This window comes from Phascolarctos cinereus, unplaced genomic scaffold, assembly GCF_003287225.1.
Source record: "Phascolarctos cinereus isolate Bilbo 61053 unplaced genomic scaffold, phaCin_HiC Scaffold_1;HRSCAF=81, whole genome shotgun sequence".
Taxonomy (NCBI): domain Eukaryota; kingdom Metazoa; phylum Chordata; class Mammalia; order Diprotodontia; family Phascolarctidae; genus Phascolarctos; species Phascolarctos cinereus.
In genome coordinates this window covers 120,904,934-120,914,837 of record NW_027555514.1, presented here as the reverse complement: position 1 = coordinate 120,914,837, position 9,904 = coordinate 120,904,934, and the positions used below count along the sequence as shown (strand labels likewise).

The 9,904-nt window shown below is 42.7% G+C and overlaps 1 protein-coding gene across 1 annotated transcript; it reads right to left on the bottom strand.

Moving 5' to 3' along the window:
* Positions 1–256: 256 nt before the first annotated feature.
* TMEM229A (transmembrane protein 229A) lies at positions 257–5,365 on the bottom strand. Its single transcript, XM_078153946.1, is given in 3 exon segments — positions 257–4,048; positions 4,051–4,539; positions 4,888–5,365. Coding segments are annotated over 2 exon segments (1,365 nt in total). The 5' UTR covers positions 4,247–4,539; positions 4,888–5,365; the 3' UTR covers positions 257–2,879.
* Positions 5,366–9,904: the final 4,539 nt, after the last annotated feature.

Below are 9,904 nucleotides of genomic sequence, written 5' to 3'. Positions count from 1 at the left end.
TCCCTAGCTCTGTGCAACTGTACCAGGGCATATCACTCAAATACAGAGCCTCAGAATTTGGGAAAATAGAATTAGTACATATTGCTGATCTCAGTTCCAGATTCAATTTCTTTCTACCTATCAATTTATTTAATGAGGAGAATGTTGTAAACAGCTTTTGCTGTAACACAGACAATTTATGACCACTGGTAACAGGAGATAAAGATAATATGGATAATTGAAATTCACAAGGAATTGAAAATATTTTCCATCGCTGTATTTCCTATATCCCTTAATACTACTGCTACAAACAAGTAATAGATTTGTCTGGTTTATCACTTCCTTTCTCGAGCTTTCCTTTGGGTATGGGTAGGTAGGGAAGAGCAGTGAAATGGCATTCAAGCATAAATTTGAACATATTCAAAGATAAATAGCACTGGGGCAAGGAGCCTTGCATAACCCACAATTCTGATAAGCACTTCTTGAATAAGAGCAGCCTCCATATAGATCTGGTTAAAATGATCACTGCTAGTGAATTATTATTTTTTGGATCATAGAGCTGAAAGAGTCTAGCCCCTTCTATTTTGCAGATGAAGAAGTAGAAACCTGGAGAGGTTAAGTGACTAAACCTTAAATTTTGGCACTTAGTAAGTGACAGATTTGGGATTTGAATCCAGGACTTCTGACTCCCAATAACAATAAAATAACACTGTATTCACAGATGCTTTGTGGATAGTTGGATACTCTAGCTGATATTTTAACTGGGAGGTCTAATGATTAGGCTCTACGAACTGCAGCACTTTTCTACATAACAATAATAGTAGCTGGCATTTATATAGCCCTTTGAAAAACACTTTTAACAAATATTATCTCATGCGATCCTCACAACCACCCTGGGAGGTAAATGCTATTATTAGCCCCATCTTACAGATAAGGAAACTGAGGTGTAAAGAAGATGATTGACTTTATGAATAAGCTAAGATGCTTATGTCATTCAGTCATGAAAGAAGGCTAGTGGTGAAATTGGCATACATTTGTAACACTTGTCCCTAGATACAGAAGCAAGTGGTGATTTCAGGAGCAGTTCCTTGGATGTTTAGTGATCACAGATGCTTCCTCATATAAAGTTTTGTTGAAAGGTCTTTCTCATTCCAGGTCTGGCACTCTAGCCCCCGTGTCATTTAGCTGTCTATATTAAAACCCAGGTCTTTTGCCCACAGTAATGACTATTGGTGGCTAGGATTTACTAGTTTGCTTTCATGCATTTTACCTGTAGGTCAGTTCATTTCAAGTAAACAAATATTAACCAAGCACCTACATGCAAGGTACTGGGGGGTAGAAAGACAAAAATGAGCTATGTGCGTCTTACTGGGTTTAAACAAATGTGGCAAATTTTACTTTATCCATTGATTCAATGTATTATAGAGGGTGGATGAGGAAAACTCAAGAAAAGTCAAAGAATTTATATGTAAACAAGTATGCTTACATAAAGCAATATTCATATTAAAAAGTACTTTCAGATTTTCCTGTCTCTGTAATGATCATTGAGATGGTTTTGATTAGTCTTATGTGGTCTGTATTAAACTCTAGTCTATTCCCCTCCCCCCCATTTAACAACCCCCAGAAAGGTAATTTTTAATTAAACAAGTTTTCTTGGTTTATATACAATTTCCCCCCCTTTACTTTATTTAATTTAGGGCAGTTACGATGAGTCACAAAAATCCATCACTGATTTCTTCTAAGCATTGATGCATCAGGCCTAACCTATGTACCCTAGAGGTCCCAGATGAAATGATATACTTTCAAAGATGTTATAAAGCGGGAATAGGCCATCTGATAGATTTGTGTCTAATAACAGTATAAGTCTTTGTGACTTTGGGCAATTCACTTAACCTCTCCTGGGGTCCAGAATCTTCATCTGTAAAATAAAGGAGTTGGAATAGATAATCTCTCTGGTCCTTTCCAATTTTGAATCCAACGATTTTATGATAAGTACTTTATTCTTCCAGATATTTGTTTCTCTTTAGGATCACAGTATCACGGATTTGAGCTTGACCTAGAAACAGGGCCTTAGAATAAGAGTACTTTTGAAGGAGATTCTCACTGCTGGAGGTATGCATTTTGTTTTATAATTTGTTTTAAAAAAAGAAAAATCAAGCATAGATAAAATAAGATTTTATCAACTTTAATACACGTGGTGTTTAAGGCTAACCAACACTGGAAAGCAGTCTTTTCCAAGATGGAGATCAATATCTTAACATAGTGTCAACTGTCTGAGCTGCTGGGAAAGACCTCTTATTTAGATACTATTCTTAGGATTATTCCCACATTCATCAGCTTCCTTCCTTCCACTTAAATGCTAGACAGAGGCACTTTGAGAGTTACAAGCTGCAATTTCAGGTGTTCAGGTCAGTGAATTTCAGCAGGCATTGGTGGCATGAAAAGTAGCAGCCTGGATTAATATGTAAAGGAAAATTAGAAAACTTCACTAAATCTTTTGAAAGTTATTGGTCTTTCATGGAAGCACTTCCCATTTACGAAAGGTTAGTAGCCCTCACTGATGCACCCACAGGTAAGTGTAAACCACAGCTTTCAGTCTTTAAGGTAGGAAGGTTTGTGTGTGTGTGTGTGTGTGTGTGTGTGTGTGTGTGTGTTTGTAGCAAAAGTTTTAAAAGAAGAGTTAAATACTTTGAGTTAGAACTCATCTCCAAAGTGCCATATTTCAAGGTACTATATTACGCATAGGTTCAAAACACCCAGAAAACCAAAATTGTAAATAAAACATGTTCGAAGTGACTTTAGTAAAATGTATAAAAAGTAAAAGATTAAAAAACACCTCCCCCCCCCTTTTTAAACTTCCTTTAAAAAACGTCCCGGGACTTCAGTTGTTATTTCCTGCTTCATTTAGTTGGTATGTATTGTACACGCCACAACACATTGGACAGCAGGTCCTGGTAGAAGCTAAGAAATATCCAACCCGGCAAATACATAAGGGTGATAAGTCCCATGAAATTCAATGGGTAGTGAGAGTAGTCCCACGAACAACCCCCACACATGCGGAGTCCCAGTCCCCAAGACAATTCCCATGTGTAGATGAAGAGAACATAGATGGGAATCCTCTTACAGGTCCCCCAGCCTCGGCTGTAGTGCAGGTAGAAGTATAGCTTTTCCACCACAAAGCTGCAGCTGCCGTACATAAAAAAAGACCAGAGCGAAGTGTGACCGTTAATGGCCCCGTCCTCCTGTTCCAGAAGGTTAAAGAAGAAAGTGAAAAAGATCTCATCTAGGAAACCGTGCATCCCGAAGAAGAGAAAGCGGAGAAGGTCAGGGAGCCCTTGGCTGGGCGCTCCCCCGAACACCCCTGCGCCCCGGGGTCGCGGCCGCCCGGTGCTGGGCGCCGCAGCTGTCCGAGAGCCGGACAGCGGAGGGGGGCTGCGCCACTGTGGCTGGGGCTGCGGCTGCGGGCGGCGGTATCGCAAGCGCAGGAACCTCTTGAGAAACACTTGGGAGTAATAGACTGCCAGCAAGTACTGGAGAGCTAGATCCAGCGCTCCCGGCGCCGCTTCGCCCAACTGCCGCCCCCCGTGGCTTATCAACAGTAGCGCCTTGCCCACCAAGGTCTGCAGCCCCAAGTGGGCCGAGGGGTACAAGAGGAAATTAAAGGCGAAGGTGCTGGGACAGCGGCGCCGCTGCAGGTAGACCTTCTCCAGGGCGAACTGGGTGAGCGAGTGCAGCAGACAGTGATAGGGAGTGGAGAAGCCCAGCATCTTCAGGTCGGGGCTGTGGAGGAAACCCCGAGCCGAGGAAATGAGCACGTCCAAGGTGATGCCGTGCATCCCGTAGAAATAGAGTCGCATCCAGGCTGGAAGTGTCGAGTCTTCGGCCCCGGGAGCCCCTGGGGCTTCAGCAGTGGACAGCGCCCCCGGGCAAGCTGCAGTAGCTGGGGCCCCGGACCTAGCTTTCCCGGCAGCTACCGACTTGCTGCCGGTGACTCCCTTGGGGCTCCAGGCCGGTGCCGGGGGTGTCCCGAGCCACTGGGGAGAGCCGACTGCATCCCTGTCGCCGTGGTCATCAGTTCCGAAGCATCGCCTGGCCCGGAGCTTCTCTCGCCATCGGGCGGGTGGAGACGTTGGGCCGAGATATGTAGCTCCGGACCGGGTCCTGGCCGCTGCCTGCAGGGGTTAAGGTAGAAGCCTCCATCTCCTCTCTCTGCGGAGCCTCCTCTTGCTTCTCCTCCGTGCTGCTGGTGCGGCGGGAGCGGCCGCATCTCCGGGGCTTGCAGTTGGCTCCTCCCGGCGGGGCTTCGCGCTGCCTGCTGCCTAGAAGCACTCCTCCTTCCCTCTGCTCCTCTTTCCAACCCCCCCGGGGGTGGAATTGACTCTGGGTTGCAGTCTACCCTTCCCCTCTCCAGTCCAAGCAGCAGGGTCAGTCAGCGCAAGGACCAAGAAGCAGACTCAGGGCAAGGTCTCCTCTCCCCGGGGCTCACAGTGCGAGGCCTAATGTCTCCGGCTGGTCGGCTGAGGGAGCTCGGCCCGAGCTAATCAGAAGGCGGCGCGCAGGCTGCAGGGAGAAATACAGAGAATTTCACAAACCCTTCAGCTTCAACCCCGCAACCGCAGCCACGCTCCCTCAACTGACACTGGGAGCGTAATGTGAGCTGCTACACACTCCCCTGCTCTCTCTAAGCCTTCTTCACATCCCTTCCTTTTCAGCCCTTTTACCCCCTCCGCCAGCCTCATCCTTCCCTCTAGGTTCACATTCCCTCTGACCCGCCCCCAATCCCCCCCCCCCCCCCCTTCAGCTTCTGAGGCTGAGTCTGTTTGCTAAGAGCTCTGGCATCTGGCTTCCTTCTCTTGCTTGCCCCTTCCTTCTTAGTGTCCGAGCTCTCCCCTCTTTCTCCTCCCCTACCTCAGGCAGACCCAGGCAGACCCAAAGCAGAGTGTTGAGGCACAGGTGATGCTTGGGGCATATGCTTGAGACTTCCTAACAGGTGTATATGGCAGGGTATTTCCTGGAATGGGGGAAATGGGGCCAGGGCCTGGTTGGCAGAGATGAATGGCTGAGTGCCATAGACCAAAGCTTTGGGCTGGAGACCAAACTACAGTACTGTATTTTTAATGTACCTTCTGAAGGCCAGCTCTGTCCTAAATATTTATCCTAGCAAATGAGCCACCAGTCCTGTCCTACTAAGAAGGCATAGAGAATAGCACCCCCTTTCCATATCCCATAATTTCTGATAACATTTCTCAAAGTTGTTAATTCACATTCTTGGCATATCAATTTGTCCTGGAACAACTCTCTGATGAGGGGGTGGTGGTGGAACCCTTTCTGTTGCTCTCTTTTTTTCTTCTTCTATTATTTTGTGCCAATTTCCTATGGCCATAAAGAGGGTAGGGAAAATAGTCTTAGGTTAATCTTCCTCTTTTTTTTTTTCTGAACCAAGTCTCTTTATTTAACTCAAGAAACTCAGGCCCAGAGAATTTGTGGCTTGTCCAAGGTCACCCAGTTCCTAAGCTGTGTAGATGGAGCAGCCTGGGAATCAACACAGGCTCTAGTCTAGCTCTGTCATGCATTAGCTTGGTGAACTGGGACAAGTCTTGTAAGCTCCTTAGGTTTCTTCACACATGGATTTTTGAACTGGGAGGTATGGGACTTTAGCTCCTTACTCTTTCTAAACCTAAGACAGCTTTAGATTTTGAAAAATTCCCCCCCCCCCCGCGCCCCAATTTACAGAGTTACCCTAAGTTGCAGTGGGAGCTGAGAGCCACTAGATGGATTTTTATTTTCCCAAGGAAGAACCTAGGTCAAGTTATGAATCATAGAGATTACTGTGAGAGAGAGAGAGACCTCCAAGACTTAAAATCAGTCTGTTATGTATAAGATCAGTTTCTTTTTTTTCTTTCACCTTTAGATTTTGGATCTCGAACTTGGATAATTTTGATCTTTTCCCTAGTTGGTCAATGAAGGGGGAAAAGAAAAGTAGAAGAAGTTGTCATGAGATTTTTGCCCTCTCAGAGTGAATTGTATAGTATCCCTCCCCACCTGGGCATTCCTTCCTGAGTGCCTGTGTCCACACATATAGCTGTTACCCTAGTTTCAGAACTGGAGAAAAAGGGTGGAAGTGCAATAAATAGTGACAGTGATTTATTTGGAGGTGCATGTGGGCTAAAGGAAGGGAAAAAACCAAACATTTATTGCCTTCTATGCCCAAGGTGCCTATGATGTTCAAGGCCAATTTACAAGTTTTATCTCACTCGATCTTCACAACAACCCTGTGAGGCAGGTGTTATCATCTCCATTTTATAGATGAGGAAACTGAGGCAAGGCAGAGGCTTGTGACTCACCAAATGTCATAAGGTAGTACTTGGCCAAGGCAGGATTCAAACTGAGGTCTTCCTGACTCTAGCCCCAGCACTGTATCCAATGGTGGGCATTTAAACTTATTACCTAAAGTCTCCTGCCTCTTCTTATGACATATAGTGAACATACTATAAATGCTTGTTAATTGATTGTCTCTGCTCCACTGACTTCTTCAAACTAGAATCACAGAATTTTGGGACTAGGAAGACCTTGGGAATCCTAATCCAATCTCTTCATTTTACACATAAAGAAACAAATACCCAAAGAAGTCACACTGCTAGTTCATGGCAAAGTATGGGTTTCCTGATTCCTAGTCTAGTGCTTCAGTTCCACAATTTAGGTAGCTGTGTAACCATGGACAAGCCATTGCTACCCTGGGCCTCAGTTTTCATATTTATGAAAAAGGGGCTTGATTAGATTTTTTTTACAGCTTGAAATCTTTTTCTAAGCCATCCTGATTCTTAAGTGTTTAGCTAGAGAATAGTGTCTTTTACTGAGTTGTACCTCTAATTTTTTTTTTTTGTTGTGAGGCAATTGGGGTTAGGTGACATGCCCAGAGTCACACAGCTAGGAAGTGTTATGTGTCTGAGGCTGGATTTGAACTCAGGTCCTCCTGACTCCAAGGCCAGAGCTCTATCCACTGTACCATCTAGCTGCCCCCATTTGTACCTCTAATTCTAACCACAGTCTCAGGATCAGCTATTAATCTCTAGGCAGCTATTTGAATAGGAGGATGTCTTGGTAGTTTGGGTCTGGAGAAATCATATTCTTAGAAGTACCTTCTTCCAGGCCATTCATTCTTCCTTCCCTTACTCTCTTTCCTTCCCTTTCTCCTTGTAGTTGAATTTCCTTGAAATTTGACAGTAAAAAGATGAGAAAAATATTGTTACTATGTTGTCAATATTTATGTGATACAAAAGTAGTTTTAAAAATCAGTTTACTTACTTGAGAAATTATTATTATTATTATTATTTTTAAAAATTGTTATTCTCTGAAATCCTCTAAGACTCAACTATCTAATAATGCTCTCAAAGTTGTAAAGCAGGTACTTGTTTGCACTGGTAGATTGTCATCATTGGGAATTTACTACCACCAGTGAAATCATAGATCTAACTCTTCCAACCCCTTTGCCCTATCAAAAATGGTTAAAATACCCCTGTCCGGCCTATTGACAGTCACTGGTGTATACATATGACATTCAGATGTCAAGGGCAAAAGCTTCCTGTTAGTACACACATCAGAATAGCTGCATTGTACAGAGAGGCCCAGTTGTCAAAATACCTGAAACACATAACAATGAAAAAAGTTGATCATCATCATAAAAAAACAAAACCAAAAACCATTTATTGAACACAGCCATGTGCCAGCTGCCACTAATTTCCTGTACCGATGCCTCTGCTTGAGAGGTTTATGACCCTGGATTTTTGAAGGCTGGGCCAACAGAAAGAAACCTTTGGCAGGTCCTACGAAGGTGGGAAGGCTTTGGGTAGGATCCAGGACATGGACTGTTCATCCATTGTCTGGAGATCATCTTAGTGAAGCTTGGAAGACTCCAGGATAGTAAATTTTTCTACCACAGAAACTCTTCTGCAATTTTTTTCCCTGTAAGAATCATTCTGTGGCAACTTCTTTCGTTTTCTTTGCTGTAGCTGTTTTTATTGCATTATTGGACATCTTTGTTGTTGACTTAGGATGGTAAGGGGTAGCCTAGGTTAACTCTTAACTTCCCATCATCCTTCCATGCCAGTCTCCATGATGTTCCTGCCTTAGCAACTCTTAAAAGCTGTCTGCTAAATTGTAGAAAGGTTAAGATCACTGGTAGTGGAGGAATTAGGAATTAAGTGACTAGCTCAATGTCGCACAGGTAGAAAATGGCAGAGCTGAAATCTGAAATCAGTCCATGAATCCAAGTTCAGTGGGGAAAATTGAAGACTCTTGGCACAGCTGTGTTTGAATTCTGCCTGTGCTACTTTACTGTATGAGCTTGAGTAAATAACATAATCTTTCTAGGACTTATTTTCCTCTGGAAATTGAAGGAGTTTGATTAAATGACCTCTAAGATCTCTTTTCAGTTCTAGGCCCCACTTTCCCAAAGAAATGTGGACAAACTGTTTAGGTAATTCAAACATTAAGCTTCCTAGCAGATATATAATACAGTGTTAGATCAAACCTTTTCAGGAATTGTTTCTCCAGTAGTCAAATTAAGTTTCTATGTACAACAGGTACTGATTGCCAATCTCTTTAACTTCAGTAAAGAAAACAAACAAGCAAACAAACAAACAAACAAACAAAAAAAGATTCACATGACACAGGTTTTGAAAGTACAAAATTGCTATTTTAACATAGAAAAGCTTTTTCTCATAATATCATAAATGTGGTCAGTTAGATGTCCACATATTAAATTACAAGCTTATATTTTAGGGCTTGTTTGTAGCCACAACTTCATTGGCAGGGGAGTTCCCTTACCGATGCAGATTATAACTTCTTCAAACTTAGTAGATAGTATTGATGAGTTTTGACAAAAAAAGAGGAAAGAAGGAAAAAAAGATAACAAAAAGGACAAGAAGAAGAACAAGAAAGAATCCCTTGATCAAAGTTCTGTTAATAAGCACAGTCATGCAATGAGAATGGCTTGGGTGTCCTGGCACATGCTCTATACACAACTATGCTAATAAGCCTTTCTGCATGACTCACATACAGCTTCTCTTTAACGATGTAGCCTTGGAGCCTTTCTAGCTTGGTAGGTTCTGCCAGAGCCTGTCCTCTGTTGACGTAGGTTTTACTCACCTTGTTGACTTCCAGGCTGTGGTGAAACATTGGCAGAGTAGGTTAGTGAAGTGATCTGAGTGACAAAGTAGAGTGATCTGCATTTTGTGATAAGGCACCAGAGTAGGACAGATTAGATTTTTTTTCCTCAAATGTCAACTCAAACCAGAAGTACTTCAGTCTTCTGTTCATTCGTTTTTCAAAATGTTGCCAGAACAGGTCAAAGGAAGCCATGAGCATTCTAATTCTATAATCAGTGAACTGTTTAGCATAGTATGTCAATCCTATTAAAATGTTCTCATTTCCTGGTCTGTTTTTTTTCAGAATACCTGATTGTTATACATCTTGATTAGAATGAGATATAATGGATGTTCATTTTCTTAAATAGGAGCAACATTTAAAGAAACACATAAACAGTTCAAAACACAAAACTTAACTATTCCTTGTTGATGTGTTATTTTTGTCAATTTCCTTTCAGTTCTTCTCCCTTCAGTCACATAACACGTTGTCTCACATTCTTCCTATGCCTCATTTCTCTCTCTCTCTCTCTCTCTCTCTCTCTCTCTCTCTCTCTCTCTCTCTCTCTCCTCCCCTCCCTCCTTTAATCAATATCTCTCACAATCTTGAGAAAAGTACTTCCCAACCTTTATTTATCTGCCTTAATGCTCTCTTGATCCTTCCTTGTCAAAATGAATTTTTTTCCATTACTTATGCCTCCTCCCCAAATTTCCAAAGAGGTTTACCACACTTTTAAAGCTTATGTCATTTCTAAAAAAATGGTTTGAATCATTCTTCAAAT